Genomic DNA, 22734 nt, shown 5'->3' on the forward strand with positions numbered 1-22734 from the left:
GAAAACTTCAGGTTTTTATCTATTTTCACTGTGGCGCAAGATAAGTAGATTTAGCAGCCTGTTAGAGACAATGTAACATCCTGTAGTGTAATTCTGAGCCTGAAGTGGTGGTGGTATTGGAAATGTTAAACATTGTAACATGTCTTTATTTTTTTTCTATTTAACCCTTTAGCCATTGTACATACCTACAGCTCCCGAGGGTTAAAAGTACCATGGTTTCCAAATAGGTCTGAGGTACCTTATTGTTTAAAATATCCAAAAGCAAAGGTTTTTTTTCTTTGAATGACTCTTTGAATGCTTGAGAAAACTCTTCCATCTTTTTTCCACATGGAGACTTTTTATTGTCTTTTCCTAACCCCAATTTATTCCAGGTTTTGCTAACTCTATATTGAGTATACAAGTCAGTCATGTGAAAGGTTATGAAAAACTTTAGAAATGAAAATAAAAAGTAGACTATAGCACAAGCATGTACTGTGAATAGTGTGTGTATACTTAACTCCATTGAAAAGGACAAAAATGGAGCCAAAAGAAAAGCAAGCAACTGATTCGACTGTGTACAAAACAACTATGTAATGTACTCAAGGTACATCTATCTTCCATGTCATACTAAGGTACTAAACTTGTAGCCAAATTATTAGCCCATGGCTTTATCTAGCCAGGAGTCCTTCAAGACACATATGCTGTGTAATTATGGCTGAAGGAAAGTACCATATGAAATTTTCTTTTCTTTAATTGATAGCAGGATGAAAACCAGCTGGGTTTTTCCTAAGCAAGGAAAATATTTTGATAAAAGTACTTTATTTTACCAAAAGTTAGCCTCATTTTTTTAAAGTTAAACATTCACACATAAAGCAACAATACAGTAGCAGTAAAGGGTTATATTCTGTCTTGTTGGTCCCAAGGGAGATTATCATTTTGTAAGACCCAATTTATGCTGTTGCAACAAAAAGCAAGCGGGGCAATGGATCAACCAGAGGTAGCTTCCTAGACTTCATCAGAATTCCTAGGTTTCATCAGTTGTAGGACATTTTATGGCAATTCATTCTACTTGAGTTCTCTGGAACTTAGAAGCTTGCTTATACCAATCTAAATTAGGTTGTATCCAGAAATCTGTCCACATAAAATGAAGGGCAGGGCTGGTCCCTAAAGAAAGTTTGAATGGGGTGGGGAAGGGGCAGATCATAGAGAATTGGGCAGAGTAATCTTTTGTCAGGAAATGCTTTTGTGACCTAATGGGGAAAGGAGGTGGTGGAGAAGTTTTCTTATGCCTATCCCCCTTGGTGGGCAAATCTCTTGAGTATAGCCCATCATACAACATCCTTGAGAAAGGCCTGGAGCTGAGTGGTAGCACTTGTCTTTCAAGCAGAAGGTCCCAGGTTCATTCCATAGCATCTCCAGACAGGGCTGGGTGAGACTCCTCCCTGAAATGCTGGAGAGTCACTGCCAGCCAGTGTAGCCAATACTGAGCTAGATGGACCAATGGTCTGACTCAGTATAAAGCAGCTTCCTATGTTCCTCTCATAGATAAAACTGTGAAAAGCAGCAAGAGTCTTCTCTTTCTTGGCCCTATTCTTTCAAATGAAAATCCTAACTCACTGCAGTTGAGCACTAAAAACGAGCAAAGAGGCCATGTTTAAGGACATTTTGCTTAGAGTGCATAGAAAATATTGTAGCTACAAAAGCTGGGTGTTTGTTTTTAATCTGAATTTTAATAATTACGGTTGCAACAATAGTAAATGCTTCCAGTATCTACATATAAAGAACCTGTTCCTTAGATGGCTGATTCAAAGTATGGGATACAACAGGCTTACTCTGGTGTTGACTAAACATTTTTGGCATTTTCCTACTCTTACTACACTTGCATCGAAAGCCGGGATTAACGACATGCAAGACCTGGTCAAATCAGTGGGGATGGCTATTTGTGATTCGGCAGGATTGCAACCTTAAAAAACATCATTGATGATGTTTGATATTTATAGTAATAATTTAATATGTAAAAAACTGAAAATATTAAGATGTACTACCTGTATAAAAAAATCCCTAAACACTGTTACTCACTTACCTGGAAGAAACATGTTGCTATTTGTAAAGCTAAACAAGCTCTACAGCAGGTAACAAATCAGTAAAGTAAAAATTGTACCCCACAAATCAGTTGTGTACAGGAAAATAAAAATCCACTGGGGTAAAAATTGTTGAATAAAGTCTTGCTCTTTTCTTCATAAAGAAATAGCTGAATTGAGGTTTCTGTCAAAGCTTCACATTTTCTTCCAAGAATTTTAAATGGCGGGCCTTTATGCTGTAAGAAGTATACTTTTCTCCCATGAGCTTCCGCAAATGCAGCTGTTCAGGGTAGGAAAAAAAAAAAGGCTTTTCTGTGTTGTAATTCAAAACACAAATGATTCTAGTGTGAAATATTCAGGCTACAGTCTTATGTAAAGTTGAATAACTTCCTAAACATTGATATCCATAGGTTCAGGAATTCCTAACACTGAAACAGGATCAGATAGTTAAGCAGAACATCCCAAAGTGAACTTTTGGAAATTGCACAAATTTCGAGTAACAGTCAATTCATGTTTGACATTCAGTTAGCTATGGGTACTTTAGTCCATCAGTTACAGTGAAGTTAAACATGTTTAATTACATTGGTTTATGTATAGCATCTAATTTCAAGTAGTGGCACTTCTCTGAAGTGCACGGAGATGGAAAGTATTCAAACTTTAAAATGGTGGCAGAGAGTGAAGCCTGTTCCAGAGGTTATCTGCAAAAGCCCCTTTGCAATAAATAGGACTCTCTCGCTATTAATTTGCAGTTTATTCAGAAGGAAGCTCCATTGAGTTACCGTAAATGGTAAGAGGAAATAAGATTACACTGTGTCCATTAATTTCAATCACTGGAATTTAATAATGACTAATGTTATCTGGATTAGGAGTTGATCTGCATAAGAATTGTAGGACAAACAGGCTTGTTTTCAAAATAGTACATTATTTGGAGTTGTGCAAGGAAATATATGGTGGTTATTGGGAAATACCTGGACTAGCTGTTTTAAATGCTAGACGAGAAAAAAACAGTGTTGAAGAGAGTTGCCAAGTGTGCAATACGAAAGACATACTTCTCTTTTCTGTTCATCTTCCTCATCCATGACATCATACACCTTCTCTAGAAGCTTCACTCCAAGTCCTTGAACCACATCTGCTCTTAAGATCTCTACCAATCTCCTAACCTTTTCATGACCAGAGAGAACATCTAAAATAATAAGCAGAAACATATTAGATATCCTTAATTCTCTGTTTATTATTTTGTTTTAGTTGCCAGAAATCTAAATTGTAATTGTAGGAGTCCTGGTTGAACACTTTTCCTTTTATTCTGGTGCAAACAAATATCCATCTGAAGGACTTCCCAGACTTCAAATATCAGATTTCCTGCTTCACTATACAAACAACTTTTCCTTCAGCATCAGTACCCTATTCTCACATGAGCCTTGGAGTTTATAGTCTTGCTAAAGAGGGCATAGCTTTTTGCCATTTAAAATAAGGGGATGGATTAGAGGGCTTAGTTGTGCACTTCTCGACAGAAGAGGTGGGGCAAACAGCCCTATTTCCCCTCTTTATAAGCAAACGTTTTTAATTGAAATAATGTTCCTGCAATTCAATGGTACAGCAGAATACCTAATCTGGGAATGATTCCTTTCAAACATGATACAGACCTGAAGGAAACTCCTGCAACTGGAATTCATCTGGTTCTTCTGATGCTTTTCCATGTAATTTAAGGGTGTCTTTGTATTTCCTATTAAGCCGGAACTGCGATTCGGGAGCTAGTATTGCAGATTGTGAACAATTTTCTTTATTATCCATTTTTAGCGTTTGGGTCATTAGCTGCACCAAGTCATGCATCTCATTTGTTTTTCTGCAAAAGGTATAAAAATCTTAAGTTTTTAATGCACAATTTATGGGAACTTACAGTGGGTTTAAGGCTACACAAAGAACTCTTTAATACTGATGGGGTATTAGGTTATTGTAATGGACAATTCTTATAGGTTGCTTGTTTCCTTGATCTGTTTCTATTCTGGTCGTCCTCCTTTTTCCTTAATTTGTCCTTATTTCTTCTCCTTCTCCCCACCTTAGAAAGCCCCTCCTTTAAGACGCCCACATCAAACTTTGAGGATACCAGTCCCTCACCCCACCCCGAGCAGGAACAACACCCCCTGATCATTGGCTTAGCATTACATCTGAAGTGGAATCTGTCATTGAAATTCTACTCAGTATTGATCCAGAGCAGAACTCCAACGTATAGTTAGCAGAGTAAAAACTTAAACATGTTGCAGAATTTCCAGAAAACAGACCAGAGGCAATTACATTTCATCCAGCAGAGCTTTACTGCTACTGAAAGCAAATGAGCATAATGATCACTAATCCAATACATTCAGGATTGGCACTGTCCATAAGAAATCCAGTTGCAGCAGACTTAACTTAAACTTACAATAACTTACAAGTCTAAACCTTAACACTAAGCATACTATGTACAGAACACCACACCAGAAGAAAAAGAGAGAGAGAGAGAGAGAGAAAGTGAGAAAGAGAGAGGCTCCTTGAAGCATGACCTTGAAGAAGAGATAACAGAACCAGTTTAAGCCAGCTGTACACAGCTGCTCTGAAGGAATAACCCAAACATCATGAAGTTTCTTTCACACAGGGCAGCTTTCAATTAGAATAGGAAAGATCTCTACACATCAGATCAAAACTTTCTGCACTAAGAAATGCAAAGGCAGAATCATGGGTTATTTAACTCAACCAAACAACAGTTGGGAAGCCAAGTACAAGCCTTGGCTCCAGTTTAGACATAACGCTAAATCGAGGTTTGTTGGTCATACTCACTAGCAAGGAGGAGCGAAATGGGAGCTATCTTCACTCTGACTTGCTGCACACTTGCTGCTCTGTGCACTTTTACCTCAGGTCCCAGCCACCAATGGCATATGGCCCTGAAGCTGCAAAGTGCTCCCACCCCTGGTTTTACTGTGGCATGTAAATGGGGCCAGTATCTTAAAGAGAGGATAGCTGCGGAAATGCAGAGTGTGTCAAACCCATGGGAAATTATTTGCTCAGTAAGCCTAGATGAAGAGAGAGTGTAACAGTTAAGTAGGACATGGAAAGAAAAAGGATACTGAATAAATGGAATGTACCAGAACATTATTTCTGTGAAAATAGATTTGGCTTGCATGAACTGACAGCCTTTGTGAAAGGCTGTTTTTTTCTGACTGAGGAAGTACTACTTAACATTACTCTAATGCTTTTTTAAAGTTCAAAGCACTTCACATACACTGCTAGTAATGATTGCAACCTTATATAAAGGTCAAACAATATAGCAGATGTAGGGAAAAGCAGATAAGGGGATAGGGAGTGTGGGCAGGAAAGAGGAAAGAATGACTTGCTTAAGGCTGCCTAATGACTTTATAGGGAAGATGATATTTAAACCAGGAAATTCACAACTGCTTTAATAACACCAGTTTGAGCTGTCTAATCCTTGGATCCCAGTGATGCGTTTGATGGAGTGTCATACTGGGGAAAGGGTTTTCCCAGGATTAAGAGGGTTGGGTTTAAGGCAAAGATTACCAAGCCAGATTGAGTTAATAAAAAATAATAATCTCAAAAACATTTTAGTACCAATTTTATTAAATAAATCAACAGAAGAAAATACATTGGCGAGAAGGGTTTTAATTCGACTAGCAATACGCAAAATTATGCTATTAAATCAGGGCATGTATTTTCTTTAATGTATGTATCCCACTTTTATTGTACAACATTTTTTTTTGTTTTTTGTTTAAAAAAACAACACTTGAAATGTGTTCAAAAGCATTTTTTGAGAAGTAGGTGAATGGCTGCAAGAAGTGGGTCAGTCCTTGTAAAACACTGACACGCATGATCAGGAGCTGTGTGATAAGCATTGGAATTCTTATTTAAAGAACAGCAAAAAGAATGATCTAAAAATCTTTTTTAAAAACCATTTTATATCAAAGAATCTTTAATGCTTCCTGAAGCTAATTCAGAGAAACGTTTCCCTGAGTCTTGAAGGGCAGGATGATCTGCCATCTGTGTGGCTGTGGTACGCAGATGCACAAATTGCTGTGAAATTCTACTCAATATTGATCCAGAGTAGCTTCCAATGTATAGTTAGCAGAGCAACAACTTAAACACATTGCAAGATTCCCAAAAAATAGACCAGAGGCAATTGTATTTCATCCAGCAGAGCTTTACTGCTATTGAAGGCAAATGTGCATAATCCAGTACAGTCAGGATTTGCACTGTCCATAAGAAATCTAGTTGCAGCAGACTTAATTTAAACTTACAATAACTTATAATAAGTCTAAACCAGGCTTCCTCAACTTCGGCCCTCCAGATGTTTTGAGACCACAGTTCCCATCATCCCTGACCACTTGTCCTGCTAGCTAGGGATCATGGGAGTTGTAGGCCAAAAACATCTGGAGGGCTGAGGATGAGGATGCCTGGTCTAAACCTTAACACTAAGCATACTATGGCCACACCAGAAGGAAAAGAGATAGAGAAAGTGAAAATCCAGGCTCCTTCTGGCCTATTATTATAGACAGCATGACCCTGACAGAGATAACAACTAGTTTAAGCCAGCTGTACTCAGTTTCTCTGAAGGTATAACCCAAACATGAACCTTCTGCTTGTTTATTTCAAACAGAGAAGTTTTCAGAACCCTCTTGAATTAATTAGAATAGGAAAGATCTCTACACATCAGATCAATATTTTCTGCACTGAGAAATACAAACTGGCAGAAATACACTGAATGCCTACGGTTAAGGGAGAAGCCTTACCCTTCTTTACTGTCTCCATCTGATCTCTCTGTGGAGCTGGTGGAAGAGCTTAGTTCATCTTCAGTAGAGCAACCAATTAAGCTCTTTGTCTGTTGAAGGCAAAACATGTATTTCAAGCACAAAAAACTATAGACAAAACAGTAGCACAGTCCCCCAATATCTCTTCTTGCAAAAGGGCCTTGATTTCAGGGTGTGTGTATACAATTCTTGCCATATTCCGTAAAGTAACACTGGCTTGGAACCTATTTAGATGCTAATAACAATATACATTTGTGGAAAGCTTTTCAAAGCAGGTGCACAAAATCATTGTGATAATGGAAAAGGCTTCTCATTTTTGTAGATGCTACTGCTACAAGAGCAAGGTTTCTTCTTTGAGTTGCATTGACTTTTCCAAAACCGATTGGGCCAAACTGTGTCACAAGTCGCATGTGCCAAATCATCTAGTGTATTTTTCAGGATAAGGTTGTTTTGCACAGGTTTTTAAAAGTGAGTTTGACAGCAGTCAATGGCAATAGAATTCAACATTCCTAGCAGGAAATGCTTTCAAATACAATCCAGTCTGTTTGGAAATACCTCCATGTGAAGGACATTGTAGTGCTGTAAAGCATGTGAGTGACAGCTTTGAAAGCTAGTAACTTTGAATGTTGCAAATGCATGATTTCTGCTTACCTCACAGATTGCAAGATCTGATGAAAAGTGAGCAATTTGGACATGATCATCTTCTGGAACTTTTGTTTCTGTGGCTGCACTGTGAGAAGCTCTTCTTGCAGCAGGCCCTGAAAAGGGGTAAATTAAAAGCATTCAGAACCTACTCTTATTTTGATTGTGCACATTCATTCACATGCTATCTCTGCCAAACACACTCAAAGTGGTTCATAACAAAAATGGAAAATAAAAAGTTAAAATAAGACAGCAGCATACTTGGAAGGCAAAATACACAGCACAAAGATGTTAACTTATGAAAACCTGGGAGGCTGTAAAGCAAATCAGCCCATTTCTTTAAAAAGAGGCAAGCAAGGTAGACCACTGGACTTCAAAAGGTAGGGAATTCCATTCCTGAGTAGTTATGGCCAGTTATGTTAAATTCTGAGCCTGAACCTGCTTAATTATTACAGTCCCAGGTCTTCACAGACATTTGCCTGGATTTCATATTGAAGATATGCAACAGAGCCTAGTTCAGAGTCTTTCAAAATCACCACCATTTACTGATTTAAGAAGCTAAACTCTTGGATACACTTCCTGTATCTGAGAAAGTGGTTCTAGTCCACCATGCCACAACAAATTTGCTAGTCTTTTAAAAATGCCACCTGACTTTTTTCTTCCTTCCTTTTCTGCTGCAAACAGACTGACATGGCTGCACCTCTGTCATTTATCCTTTGACCAAATGCAAATTTGGATGTTTGACCCCCATCCCTGCCAATTATGACCTGACCTCTCTACCTTTAAAAACATACCGTACTTATAACTTTGAGCAGCCATGAAAATTTGGTGGATGAGTGTTCTGTCTCAGTTACAGCCATTTGTTATTTGTGAAGATACACTTTGGGCAGTGATTGCAATGAAAATGTGTTATAGCTAAGAAATTGCACCATATGCTTAAAAGGGGCAAAGAAGTTAGTTACCAAAAGGAAGCATGTCTTCCTGAGATTGCTTTAGTCTCCTCCTCTCTCGTGCCGACAGTGGTCGATCCTTTAAAATAAGTAACAGTGATATCAGAACCAAGATATGTGGCTTTGTAGTCTGTCATAATTGACCTGTCGATATGTAAAACATAACTGAAAACTGAAGTTTCCAAGACAGTCAATACTTCACTACCTTTTCTCCACTGACTTATTCTACAAGGTTGATATAGGCCTTCAGGAAAAGAATCCCCCACCTTCTTAACTATAAAAGAAGTTTGCCAACCCTGTACTAAGGAGGTTTACAGATCTATGATGGCAAAGTAAGTACACTTTAGTCTATGCATTGAAACAATGCTGAATCTGAGGCTTCAAAGAAAAACGGATAATATTAATATGCTAAAAATGTGTCTGCAGCAAACCTTAGAAACTGCCACTTCGGTACTTCCAGATCTGTTTATAGCCCTTGTAACTGCAGCATCCTGCTTGTCTGTGTTGTCTCCTCTTGTCTTTGCATTCATGTCAGGAACAGCAGGCAATGGTCGAGGACCTGTATCCTTAAAGGGAGAAAAAGCAGCTATGTAAAAACATTTTTTCTGCTAAGAGGTTAGCTATAAAAGCACTCATCCTTCAATACTACCTCAATACAATCCTTCTATACTACCAACACCAAGTCAGTACAAATAATCAGGCAGGTACTTCAGCTCCACTTTTTGTACACCAACAATCTAATTCTGTACATTGCAGAAAGCATAATATTATTTACTGTATATTATCAGCATGGGTATTCTGTTACCCAGTTGTCCACAGCAACACTTCTAAAAAAGTTGAGACACTTCTTTGCCCTTTGAAAAAGCATACTCTTTTAAAACATAATGAATCTAGAGGTGCCAATAGAAAATAGAAAGATGCTGCATTTTAATTAAGGAGTGTTTTCTCTTTTTCACCCTCTCTCAACATACCTCAAATTGCTCTCTTTTCTTCTGCCGTTGCTGTCGTGACAGGGAAGGCTCGTGAGCAGATCCCTGGGGCTGAAAACGGGGGGTGCTTTCGTTTTGAACTGCACTGTTAGCTTCTCCCAAACTTCTGAAGGAGGCTTCAGCCTAAGAATAAACCCAAAACTCTTTGTATATGCTTTCCAGATTCAAAGTGAGGACACAGCTATCAAGGACTACTAACTATGACAAGTATACTCTGGCTCCACTGCCAAATACAGCATGTATCTCTGAATACCAGTTGCTAGGAATTGCAAGAAGAGAGAGCGCTGTTGCGCTCAGGTCCTGCATGAGGATGCTTGAGCAGATGGGCAACTGACCTGACCCAGAAGGGTTCTTCTTACAATCCAAAGTATACACATGTTTGAAAAGTGCTATCAGGGACCCATAACTATCACCTTTTTCTCATCCTCATCACCAAACCTACACAATTCATTTATGTAGTCAACAGCATTTATGTAGCCACCCAGACATTTTACATTCATTTGTAGAAGAATTTCCCAAAAGAAGCCACCGGTTTAATTTCACATGCCTTGCAGAACCAAAAAATTTGACTACTTACCAGAACTTCTACAGGCACAAATGGTGCTAGAAGTTTGTCAGTAGAATCCAGACTCTGGAAAGAGAATTTACTGCATTTTCATTAACTCTTACCAATCATGATACTAGCTAAAAGTGTGGTGTAAACATTAGCAAAACAAATGAGCAAATTATTTGAAATGTCCCATTACTGTAAAATAGAAAGGGTAGGAGGAGTGGCTGGCTACATAGTATCCAAGTGTCACTTCTCTGAGCCCAGGAAAAACACTGATATCACTCCTCTGTCTTTGGCTAGATAGGGCTTGTTCTGCTCTAACACTGCTTCCAATTAACACCAGTGAGTCTCACAAGACAGGGACACCCTGCATAGAGACAGGGAAATAGGTTTGCAAAAACATCCTCAGACAACATAAACCTTTTCACTTCATTGTTTTCCAATGGCCCAAGCCAAGGCACTCTGGGATCTCCAGTTCCAGGCGAAGTGTCTCCTCCCTCCTCCCTCCATACATGCTTGAACCCCAGAAATTGGGGGTGAGCTGATGTTCAAGGGAGGAGGACAAAGAGTAAAAAAAAAAGACCATATGAGGTATGTCCAAGTCCTTATGGTCACCTAAAAGAGCTGTTTATAGCTTGGGTCATGTTGATTAGTTGTATCTGATGCTGTTTCATCACAACGTGGGACTTCCTCCTCTCCCCATGCACCTTCAAAATCTGCCCTGGAGAGTTCCCCAACGCTCTGGAGCAAATTTTGGAATAGTGGCACTGGATACATCCCTACATAACTAAAGGAATAACAAACTAAACATAGCAACCTCTTTTCTGCTAGTTCTGTATGTAAGGCTTTGGACTGAGGCCCAATATAAAGGTCATTCGACCCTTGGATCTGAACCCTCAAGTCTGATGACACAGCTGGTTTGTATATCTGACGGCTTCAATCATCTTCAAAATAATGCCTAAGTATATGTGTAACAATGACAATGAAATGTCAATAAACAGAACAGTGCACTGTATTGTGGGGGGGGGGCTGTCTTGAAAAAAGCAATCGCCTTTTCAAAAGGGGGCGGGCATCAGATTAGTGAGAAAGGGTATATAAAATGATGATAATAAATTGTAGCAGAAATGTAAAGTCATTCATGGTCACTAAAACATTTTGTCCTCAGTTCCACCCTTCCTCCAACCACCCTTGTGCTGTGCAAGAGCTCTGCAGCTGCTTTATCTGAAACAAAGAGCTAGTGTAGCTACGTCCTAGATCAATTACCGACAAAAACCCAGTGCCATTAGTTGTTGGTCCTATTTCCAAAAACTTTCCAGCTTCTATTACATTCCTCTGTATTATAAGATAAAATAATTACTTTATCACTCGTGTCTGGAATCTCTGAAACAGGTTGCAGAAGTTTCATGGTATCATCACCATCAGCTGTGGTATCAATAACACCCTTTTTAATAGCTACAGTTTCCAGACATGGATTTGTAATGCTCTGCAACCTTTCTTCCTTACACTGTGGTGCGTTTATTCCTATTTCAGACTCTGCTTCACTGGGAATACTTGAGCTACGGGGCTTTTTATCCCCTGTGAACGTTCCTGCAAGTGTCTGTTTGCTTTCAGAGTTCCTCTTTTCCAATGGAACAATAACTATGTCCACTTTGCTCATTGTTGCCACTGACATGTCCGTGCTGTTCAACCCATTTGTGTTTGCACTTTTTTCGGGCTCAGGTGCCAGTTTGTTCGAGGAAGAAACCTGAAAGGTTTTATTATGGATTAAACATTTCTCTTCATTCTGTAATTAAAATGAAGGGGGGGGGAATAGAATTAATATACCAATCCCATTAAACATTTTACTCAAATAGAATTTCAAGAGCCCAATTTTTTTTTTTATCCCATGCAAAATGGCTGGATTCAGAAATGCCTGAAGATGACAAGAGAGCCTGCTCCAGCTGCTGAAAGATGCCTTTGTCCAATTTTCAAGCTGCAGCCCCCCCCCTTATATTCAGCCCCCTGCACCATAACTCATCCCATCCAGCAGTGTCTCCATTTAACTCTGGATCCAGCGCTCTAAGTCGAGTTAAGTACTAAAATCTAACTCACCCTTTTAGATTTCCTGGAATGTTCATAAGGAAGCTTCTGGGGTGTTACATTTCCATTTTTCAATTCAGCATCTCCTGAGGAGCTCTGGGGTTTGACTTCAGACATTTTCTTATGATTTTTGGCTGTTTTCCTTCAAGGCAAAGGTAGGAAATGCAAACATTAAGGAAACTACAGAATTAAAAGATTTGAGCAAGTATTGTTTTGCAACAAATCAAGGTTGCCTCCGGTCCCTACGTATGCTTTTAGAGTACTTTCTGAAAGAACGACACATGCAACAGACGCCTATACTTCTTGCTGTATATCCATATCAATATATGGGTGTAGATAAGCTTTAGGTAGCTCACCTATAAGAATGAAAGAATTGCCTTGCTGGATCAAGACTGCAACCAGCCTAACACCCCAACAGTGGCCAAATAGATGCCATGCATCAAAGGACGTGGCTTGTTTGTTCCTGACATCCAGCTATCAGAAGCAATCAGAACCAGTCACAAATACATTTGGCTTGTCATTTCTAATATCCTTTGACGCATGTATCATCTATGAATATTTCTGTTCATTTCAGCCACATTGCTACACATTACAGATTATGCATTACCCTGTGCTACACATTACAGAAACCCAATAATCAAGAAAAAAACAGCTATTCCAACAACTGCACTGAACTCCTTGCACAACGTAATTTGTCATTTAAACATTTCTTACGCCTTTGTAGCTTCCAAAAACAGAGAGATTTGGTGCTTGATGTAGGGTTGCCTTAGGATGTTTCTCACACTGGGCCTCTCCTCTGGCTTTTTACTAAGCATCGTTCTTATTAGCTCTTTCAAGTGCATGCTGTAATCTTTTGGCATGGGTGGCAGCTGTTAAGAGAAGCAAAACTAACTTTATGGGACTTCTTTGGCTGGCTATAAAGTCATAATGGGAAAACCCCCATGATGAACGTCCATTCATGGCATTACATCAGTCATTCAGATATAACTCAAGCCTTGGATATGCTTTTCTAAAAGGCAGCGTTTCTTCAGAAAATGCACATCACATGCATCAGGCAACCTGCAAAGCAGGGCTGGAACGCTCCAGCTGGCTGTAGCAACCATTCAACTTGTTTCTTAGGGTAGGAAACGTCAAAGTTCACTCTCACATGCACATGGAGTACTGCTGCTTCTGTCACTGCCTGTAGGCTGCTCTTTCGTACTTCTCTCTCTACTGGGGCACAAAGTGTACTGTATTATTGTGCTCATGTGGCACTTATCCTTTGCATGGTGTGGGCCACACCTTTTAGTGTGTCACATTACAAAAATATTGGAGCAGGGAGGAGCACATGCATTTGAAATATGCACTGCCAAGATGCAAGATCTGGGGAGCTGCATGGCAAAAGACCAGAGTAGCCCAAGGCAGCCGTTCAGCCTTCCAAAGCAGATCTGGCTGGCTATTCTCCATTATTCCTCAATGATATTTGATGGCCGGAGTATGTATGAGAGAGAAAACAGCCAGTCTAGGAGAAAACTGTGTTGTTGGTCTCCTACCACAAAACTGCAGGTAAGCAAGCTTCTGGATGGTTGTGCCTAGTGGAGTATGCAGAGCATGAAGGAGAGGTCTAGAGTCTAAATGGGAGTTTTTACAATGGTTCCAGTGAATATTCACCATGAAAACCAGAGTTGCTACACTCCTCTCTTGGTGCTGCTATGCTACCCAGGCTAAGCCATGGTTTGCATCATGTGCAAACCCATGCTCTTGGCTTGTCACATTTGATGCTTGTAGTTTGTTTGAGGGAGACAAACCAGGAACCTGGGAATGCACCTAATGATAAGCCAAACCATGGCTTAGCTCAGAGTAGCACAGCAGCACCAGGACCAGGAGACAAGTGAAGCAGCTACAATTTTTGTTCTGGGGACCTACGCACTTGCTTCTTCTCACTAAGCCACAATTTGACATGACACACATTTTAATGCACAGACTATTGCTTCTATTACTATTTATCATTAAAATCTTAAAAATTATGTTCTTATGCTTATCGCTTTCATGCTAGCAAGGTAACTTTGGTATATGTGGGTTGCCTCAGGTGACTGGCATCACCTAAGAAAACCATCTGTGTTCTAAAAGGTTCAATCTTTCCTGCTTATTCACATGATCTGTGTCACACATGAATAGTTAGGCGAGTCACTGAAAAAGAATTATTACTGAATGTGGCTTAAGAACAAGAGCTAGACTCCTTGTACAGCTTCCCTGAGAACATTCCTGCTCTTAGCAGACATTCTCATGGTACCACAGGCAGTGAGGGTGAGCAGAATCATTACTGTGCTGGCTGGACTCCTCAATTACAGTCAAAGGCAGCTGGTATTGCAACAGAAGCAATAGTGCCTTTGCTCCTCTTTCTCTGCACTGCAGCCTGATAGAATGACTACCACTAAATTAATGTTTTAAAGCAGGGATGGGGAGCCTGTGGCCCTCTAGATGCTCTTGAAAACTATCATCAGTCCCAGCCAGCATGGCCAACAGTCAAGCATGATGGGAGCTGCAGGCTAACAATATCTAGAGAGCCACAGCTTCCACCCGCGGCACGTCTTAGAATAAGTTTAATAGACCAGTTAACATAACACTACTGGTGTATTTAAAAAGACATTAATTTTCAGGTTTCCTTAATATCAGCATGCATTCATATCACACACCAAACAACATGAAAGCACACACACTCTATCCTTACACTTAAGACTGGGTTTTTAAATCAAAAGGGTTTTTTTGTTAAACATGCTGAGAACTTACTGCACATGTGGTGCTTGAGGATATCCCAGGGATTCTACACTGAAAAGGAAAGCATTTTCCTTTCTTCAGCAGTACAGTTTATATCCATCATGTCCTTAGATAATAGCCTATTACCTAGTCTACACACAGTTTTTTGCAACATACAAGGCGACAGGGAAATTCTTGCACATATGGATACTTCAGCAAGTATGAATAATGGCCCACAATTAGCGTAACAAAAATGATAAAGGAATGTTACCTTTCCTTCAATAATTCGATATACTAAGGAGTTCATATCTTTAGCATTGAAGGCGTGCTTCAGTGTGGCCATTTCATAGGCACAACAGCCCAAAGCCCAAACATCAGACTGAAAGTAAAAGCAGAAAAAACATGTGTTCTAGAGGTTCTTTAAAACAGAATCAGACAACACATTAGCAGGCCATTTCACAACTTGGAAAGGGAGCCACAAGCACACATAGGCTTCTGGATTGTGGTCAATTTGTTTCACTAAGGTTTCTTCTAACAGAGGCATACAGCTTATGGACAAATGGGATCTTTGTTTTATCAAAGAAAATAGATAGTGGAGGAAGGAATTGCTTTTGCTTAGCTGGGAAAGGACACTGCATTCTTGTGAACACATGACGAATACATCAGCAATTTTTTAAATGGCATGTAAAAGTTTTAGACAGCTAAACACTTTGCCTGAACTGTACAGTATTTCTCATACAAATATAAAAGGCAATTAGTATACTACCTTGAACCTTAATGCAAGCTCACATTCATCAATATAGATGTAAAGACTTAGAATTCCTGTGGTTTTAATAGCCACTCAATAGAAGAACTAAGTTGGTTTTCAATTACATCTCTTAGCTTGCTGTCAAATCCAAAAGTAGAAGCAAGCATCATTGAATTCATTGGTCTACTTCTGAGCAAACTTAAAACCATGTTGCAGCTTGGAAAAGGAGTTCACAACACATAATATACTTTACCTTATAATTGTAAGGCTTGTTAGAGAACAACTCAGGGCTCATGTAGTAAGGTGTGCCAATGAGAGTACTAGCCATGTCATATTGATTTTCCAACACTCTAGCTATTCCCAGATCTCCCACTTTGATGATATTTGAACGTGTCAGGAATACATTCTGAGTTTTGAGATCTCTGTGCAGAATGTGCCTTTCGTGCAAATACTGAAAAATAACATAACAGCATTTACAAATCTCTAACTCACAACCTAGGTTACCTCACAGAGTTACAGTACTGCATGCATAAAAAGAAATTCTCTTGTGCACACCACTCTTGAGTTCTTCAGGGGGGAAAGCAGGGTACATTAAATCAGCCTTCCACAACTGGGTGTCTCCAGATGCTTTAAACCACAACTCTCTCTTCAGCTGACCTCTGCAGGTCTGATGAGGAAGGAGTTATTGCCCCATCCTTTCTCATCCCCACCAGTGAGTGTGGCTCTCACCCCCTTCAGTGCTGTGTCTACTTAAAAAAAGAGAAAAAGAGATGCACGGCCAAAAAATTTTGCATGGTCTAGATGACTGACCATGCTGGCTGAGGTTAATGGGAGTCCAACATCTGGAAAATAATTTAAAGTAGATGCAGCACTGAAGTGGGTGGCGAGGTTTCAACACCTTTGCACAACTCAGCTCCCTAGTGTAGAGGCAAAATGCTTCCCCACTGGTCATCAGGCCCATCATTTGATGAGTGGGGAGGGAACAATAGGCTCCTTCCTCAGCTAATCTGCATGGATCAACTGAGAAGAGAATATATGCATGTGACTGGAGGTGGCTCAACCTAATGATGGCTTGTGGCCCTCAGAAGGTTGGCAAAGGCTGGATGTGGACCTCAAGTAAAAAAAAAAATTAGCTACACCTGGTCTAACTGGATCAAGACTATCCAAGAATATTTGAAAGACTCCACACTTTTCTGTTCTACACAGAACAGCTAGGATGTTAGAAAAGATAGATTCTAGATTGATTAGAAGCATGCATTGGTGGCAATAATACATTTACCTACTACGTTGCTATATCTTATTAAAGGATTACAGTCTAAAAGAGGTTCAAGTCATGCCAAAATTCTAGGAAAGGTTTATTTAAATTTAAGAGACAAAGTAAGAACCAACTGTTTCAGATGCAAAGTTACGTTACCTCTGAGGGGCTTCTGCTGGTTCCCTCACTGTGAGAAGCAAAGTTACAGGGAACCAGGCAGAGGGCCTTCTTGGTAGTGGCACCCTCCCTATGGAACGCCCTCTCTTCAGATGCCAAGGAGATGAAGAATTACACAACTTTTTGAAGACATCTGAAGCATAGCTGTCAACTTTCAGATTTGAAAATAAGGGATCAGCAGCCTCGAAAATAAGGGATCCGCACCCTCACCTGTCCCGGGGACAGTCTAAGGGATATCTAACAATCCAGGATAGCAGTGGGAAGCAGCGGGAAACGGCGCTGGAATAAGGGAATTTCCCGCAAAAGAAGGGAAGGTTGACAGCTATGATCTGAAGGCAGTCCTGTATGGAGAGGCTTTTAACGCTTGATATTTTTATTAAGTTTTTAGATATGCTGTAAGCTACCCACAGTGACTGGGGAAACCCAGCCAGAAGGGCGAGGTATAAATGATAAAATTATTATTATTACCTGCAAAGCCATAGCAATCTGAACAAACCATTCCACCACCTGACTTTCAGGCAAAAGCTTTCCCTTCTGTTCTTTCAGCTTATGATATAGGTCCCCTCCTTCACAGAAGCCCATGACAATGTATAGGAGGCCATCTTCCCCTTCCCAGGACTCCCTATAGGTGACTATATTAGGATGCTTTAGCTGAGACAGCAGCTGGGCTTCTTGTTCTGCTGATTTTCTCTCACGACTCGAGGCATGTTTAAGGTTCAGCCTTTTGATAACATACTGCAGAAATGAAAAAAAAAAATGAAGTTATAAACAAGTATATTTAGTAGGTTTAAAAATCCAGCATATAAGCCTACTCTGTAAAAATCCAACTAATTTTAATTGAACTTTTATCATCATACTGGCCTCAATCCAGAGAATCCAATTACTTGTACTGTTATAATCAACAGTTTAAGCTAACTGCAACTAAGTTCTCCAACTGTCAACAAAACTTGAAGCACTGCTAACTTTTTCTGGATTGAGGCCAAAGTGTTTTGGATCAGAATGTTTATAAATATGTTTGTACCCTCTGATCCCAAGGCTGAAGGCATTGGCCCCAATCCAGTTGTACCAACTCTAACATAGGCTGAATTCTCATGCCCTTTGTGATGAAGCCCCACTGAATACAGTCAGACTTGCCTCTGAATAGACATGCATAGGATCGCACTGTTAGAATCCATGCAATTGTTCCATAGGCTGGGCATTTCAGGGGGGAAAATATCTTTTTGTAACTGACTTAGAATATGTTATAAATGAATGCTGCATTCATTTAATAAATAATAATAATAATAATAATAATAATAATAATAATAAAATTTATTTATACGCCGCCCTCCCCAGCCAAGGCCGGGCTCAGGGAGGCTAACAAGCAATAATAAAAATAAGTTGAATGAATACAACTTAAAAACAAGATTAAAATACAACATTGAAACACTGAAACATTAAAACATTAAAATGCAGCCTCATCACAGGAGGAGAAAGGAAAAAAAGAAGAAGAAAGAGGGGGAGGGAATCAAATTGACTACAAGCCAAAGGCCAGGCGGAACAACTCTGTCTTACAGGCCCTGCGGAAAGAAATCAGATCCTGCAGGGCCCTGGTCTCATGAGGCAGAGCTTTCCACCAGTCCAGTGTTGAAAAAGTCATGGCTCTGATTGAGGCTAATCTAACTTCCTTAGGGCCCAGGACCTCTAGGGTGTTGCTATTTATGGACCTTAAGGTCCTCTGTGGGGCACACCGGGAGAGGCGGTCCCATAGGTACGAGGGTCCTAGGCTGTGAAGGGCTTTAAAGGTCAAAACCAGCACCTTAAAGCTGACCCTGTACTCCACCGGGAGCCAGTGCAGCTGGAAAAGCACTGGGTGAATATGCTCCCATGGCAGAGACCCCGTGAGGAGCCTCGCTGCAGCATTCTGCACCCGCTGGAGTTTTTGGGACAGCTTCAAGGGCAGCCCCGCGTAGAGCGAATTACAGTAGTCAAGCCTGGAGGTGACCGTCGCATGGATCACTGTGGCCAGGTTGGGGCGGGAAAGGTAAGGGACCAACTCTCTGTGGTATCATCAGATCCAAAAAGGTCCCCAAATGCAGCTTATGCTGAGGAGAGGTTTTTGCAACTTAACCAAAAGGTGCAAGATGGAAATGAAAGTACAGGTTAAGTACTTAATTCGTTCTGGAGGTCTGTTCTTAACCTGAAACTGTTCTTAACCTGAAGCACCACTTTAGCTAATGCCGCCGCAGCCCGATTCCTGTTCTCATCCTGAAGCAAAGTTCTTAACCTGAAGCACTATTTCTGGGTTAATGGAGTCTGTAACCTGAAGCGTATGTAACCTGAAGCATATGTAACCCGAGGTACCACTGTATAAAAGAATGTCAACGCAGCATCCTCGAAATGCAACAACTGTCAGATTTTCAGCTGCTTAACTCCTACAAAATAATGAACCGCAAACGCCCAATATCACCCTAACACAACAACCCTCTTCACTGGGGTTTCCCCTCCCTTACTGCCCCTCTTGCTCAGCAACTTTCTTTTGCCTGATTGAGGAGTGAGGTTATTACCTCTCTACCAGGTCGCTCAACCATTGCTACCGTGTCCTTTCTTTTAGCAGATCAAAATGACAGCAAAATCTGCAAGGTGTTGTTTTTTAGAGGGGGCAATTAGAATAAGATCTAATGTATTTTCTATAGTTAAGCTTTTACCACTATCTTCAGTGTACGTTTTATTTTATTGCTGTGGCTGATGCAAATAAAGATTCTTTTTCCACCTGTGCCTGACGGGTGGGAAACCTGCGGCCCTTCAGGTGTGTTGGGCTCCCAACTCCCGTCAGTCCAGCCAGCATGGCGAGCGGGCACGGAGGGCAAGAGAGAGGCAGGCCGACACCTCCTGGGTGTTGACATGCGCGGCTTTCGCAAAGGCTCGTCAATGCTGCCCTGCTGCCCGACCCCATTTCAGACCCCCTCCTCTCCAAGCAGGCAGACCCTCCGTACCTGTTTGTTGTCCTGCCGGTGCCTCACCAGGCTCACTTCCCCGTAGCTGCCCTTCCCCACGGCCCTCACGAAAGCGTACTCGCCGACGGGCATCCTCGCAGGGTCCCACGTCCGGCACGGGAGGGGGGGGGGCGCCTACGGAAGCCGCCCCCCGCCCGCCAACCGCAAGGACGCGGCAGCCGATGCCATAGAGATAGAGCTACAAAACCTCCAGAGACCATAGAGAGCACCCTCGTTCGGTGGGGAAGGGAAAGGAAAAGACAAAAAAGAGCGCCTTGCTGTCTATGGTAGTAATCCTGGTCGCTGCAGCGGCCATCTTGGACCCGGGCAACATTTCCTTGACTTGCGCATGCGCCCATGCTATGTACGGGTCTCGCTGCTCTTTTCAATTCGTTGGCGCCTGTCTCGCGCGGGTGGGTTGAACCCGCTTTCGTCCCGCCAAAAGTCTGACGTGCCGCTGCTGTCTCTGATTCCGGCAGATCAAGGGTTCCCAAGATTTTGTTTCTCACGGACCACTTGAAAGTAGCCGAGAGTCTTGGCTTCAGTTCTACTGAACTAATTTGTTTGACGTTGCTTTTGGTAGCGATGGAGTGTAACGACTTCTTCGATTGCGACGATTCTCAATTGTTTTCATTGCTGCTTTTGCTATTTTATTGCATTACAACTTTAATTCCGTAGAATTCAAATTGTAATGTAGTAAAAATACAATATAAGAAGCAATAAAAGTGTAGCTTTAAAAATCAACATGGATATATAATGTGGACGTGTCACAGACCACCACATTGAAATTTGAATATTAGTGCGGACCAGTTTGGGAACCACTGCCTTAACCTGAACCTTGGTGAGGCGGATGGGATTAATTTGGAGCCTGATTTTTTTTTAAAAAAAATTCAGGGCAGATGTCTCCTGCTTTGAAAGGGTTGCTCTCTTGTGCTTTGACGTCATGCTGCGTGCCTTTAGATTCTTGTGGGCAATGGATTACACTCCAATCCTGCATAATGTTTACTTCGAAGTAAATTTTGCTGCGTTCAGTAGGACGTGCATCCAAATACTTCGTAAATTTATTTGGGATTAACCCACAATTACATCAAAATTCTATGTCTTTACTAGGTGGGACTTGTAAGCAATAGTGTAAATCTAGAATACTCCACTGTACAGGCACGTTCAGTTTTAACTTACTGCTCCATGAGTAACAGGAAATGTGATGCAGACATTGAGTCACTACTTTAATATGGATTTCTTTTAAATGATTTTTCAAAGTATACCCAGGAACTTTGCTGCCCATGTGTCCTTGGGGAATCACCTAGTTTACCTCAGCATAAACCTTAGGTTCATAAATACTTTGAAAAAGGAATCATAATTCTCTGAGAGGAGATACAGAGGTCCAAACCAGTCAGAGCTAGAACTGTACTAGAATATTAAATAATTACTTTAGTTTAATTTTGTGCACAGTGGCACTTATCCCTGTCTGTATTCTCAGGTACTTCCTTAACCCATCAATGCCTCCAATAGTTTACCTATAATGTGAATATCCAAATGGGGTATATTATACAAAAAACAGTATGTCTCATGTGCATTAAGTATGCCTGAAAATGAGAGCTTCTTAACATGCTTTTGCAATGTCAGAATGTCAACTACGGCTATCCACATAGCTGTGAGAGTAGTATATGATGCCAAAGGCACCATTGGGCATGCAAAAAACCAGCACTGAGGGTTGATTAGGACACTACAAGCTGAAAATCCAGTATCTTTTGACCTGGTATCTGCTGAAAGGGATAAATGTGGAATCTGCTTCAGCTATTTGGTACATATATATTTTTACATGATGCACCAATCGCTTGACCAATAAACATACAACATGTTCAGCAGATAGAACATGCAGCAGTGCAACCTTCCATTTGTACCAAAGAAAACAAAAGTTTATGGGTTGTATCCAACACTGCCATTCCACTTGTCCAACAGATTTCCGTTTGTACAACGGATCTTTCCCCCTTCTCTCCAGCACCCTGTGCGCCTTCAGAATCTGCTCCAGAGGGTTGGGGAACCCCCTGGAGCATTTTTTTGGCAGAGGGGATTGCAAGCATGCTGTTATACTAGCTAGAGGCTAGAGAAAACACACATTCATTCATTCATTCATTCATTCATAGCTTTAATGGTATGCCGCTTTTCCACAAAAAGAATAATGACTTTGAAACTGAAATTTTAATCACAGTTGGAATGATTATACAAAATGAAGTGCTTTGATACCTTTGCTTTGAACTTCTTCCTATCAACACTACATTTAAATGATGCAAATCATGGCTGCATTTAATATGAAGAGAAGAAATCAGAATGAGTGCTCATAAAAGAAATGATTGTACTACCCACCAAAGCAGTCTCTACTAATAAGAGAAAACAGCAGCCCCTAGCTTTGTAGAGTACACATCCTATTTCTGATAATATTTTGTAGAAATTTAGGGTGCCTGTGTTGTATGCAAGCAGGAATCGCAAAAAAGCTTGATCTGTGGTGACATTTTTGGGGTGGGGGTGGTAATTAGTGGTATAATATTAAAATATTCTGTCACTTCAAAGTGTTGCAGCCAAAGATGAATATATGTTGTTCTAAAACAAGCTAGGAACAATGTAGTCTGTGTATATGCCATCAATTAGACCTTCTCCGTTGTTGTGAATAAACCAACAAGGGACATTTGTACCATGCTTTACATCTTCTGTGTAATCTTTCTGCCATCCCCTAAAAAGAAAAGAAAAAATACATAGTATTAAAATTAAAAGCCAGAGCTTCA

General features: G+C 40.6%; 2 protein-coding genes across 4 annotated transcripts in view; both read right to left on the reverse strand.

Moving 5' to 3' along the window:
* Positions 1–779: 779 nt before the first annotated feature.
* NEK4 (NIMA related kinase 4) lies at positions 780–20288 on the reverse strand. Of its 3 annotated transcripts, XM_081847317.1 has the most exons (17): positions 19952–20287; positions 17445–17711; positions 15798–15995; positions 15068–15175; positions 14830–14868; positions 12775–12929; positions 12073–12202; positions 11339–11764; positions 10009–10062; positions 9414–9554; positions 8874–9008; positions 8455–8521; positions 7502–7608; positions 6833–6921; positions 3704–3903; positions 3110–3243; positions 780–2340 (listed from the first exon to the last, which is right to left on the reverse strand). In XM_081847317.1, the coding sequence occupies exons 1-17, from the start codon at positions 20042–20044 to the stop codon at positions 2248–2250; spliced, it is 2436 nt and encodes an 811-aa protein (XP_081703443.1). In that variant the 5' UTR covers positions 20045–20287; the 3' UTR covers positions 780–2247. The 3 variants fall into 3 exon arrangements, with proteins under 3 accessions (XP_081703443.1, XP_081703445.1, XP_081703444.1); XM_081847319.1 differs by lacking the exon at positions 10009–10062 and having other exon boundaries at positions 19952–20288; XM_081847318.1 differs by lacking the exon at positions 14830–14868 and having other exon boundaries at positions 19952–20286.
* A 1795-nt stretch (positions 20289–22083) lies between these two features.
* LOC309336386 (inter-alpha-trypsin inhibitor heavy chain H3-like) overlaps positions 22084–22734 on the reverse strand; it is a gene marked incomplete at its 5' end in the record, with an annotated part of 66655 nt that continues 66004 nt past the window's right edge. Inside the window, one exon of the mRNA XM_081852002.1 lies at positions 22084–22682. Coding sequence (XP_081708128.1) covers positions 22553–22682 — 130 coding nt within the window. The 3' untranslated portion in view covers positions 22084–22552. The remainder of the gene's footprint in view (positions 22683–22734) is intronic.

Source organism: Podarcis erhardii (genome assembly GCF_964252035.2).
Source record: "Podarcis erhardii genome assembly, chromosome: 2".
NCBI classification, from domain to species: Eukaryota; Metazoa; Chordata; class Lepidosauria; order Squamata; family Lacertidae; genus Podarcis; species Podarcis erhardii.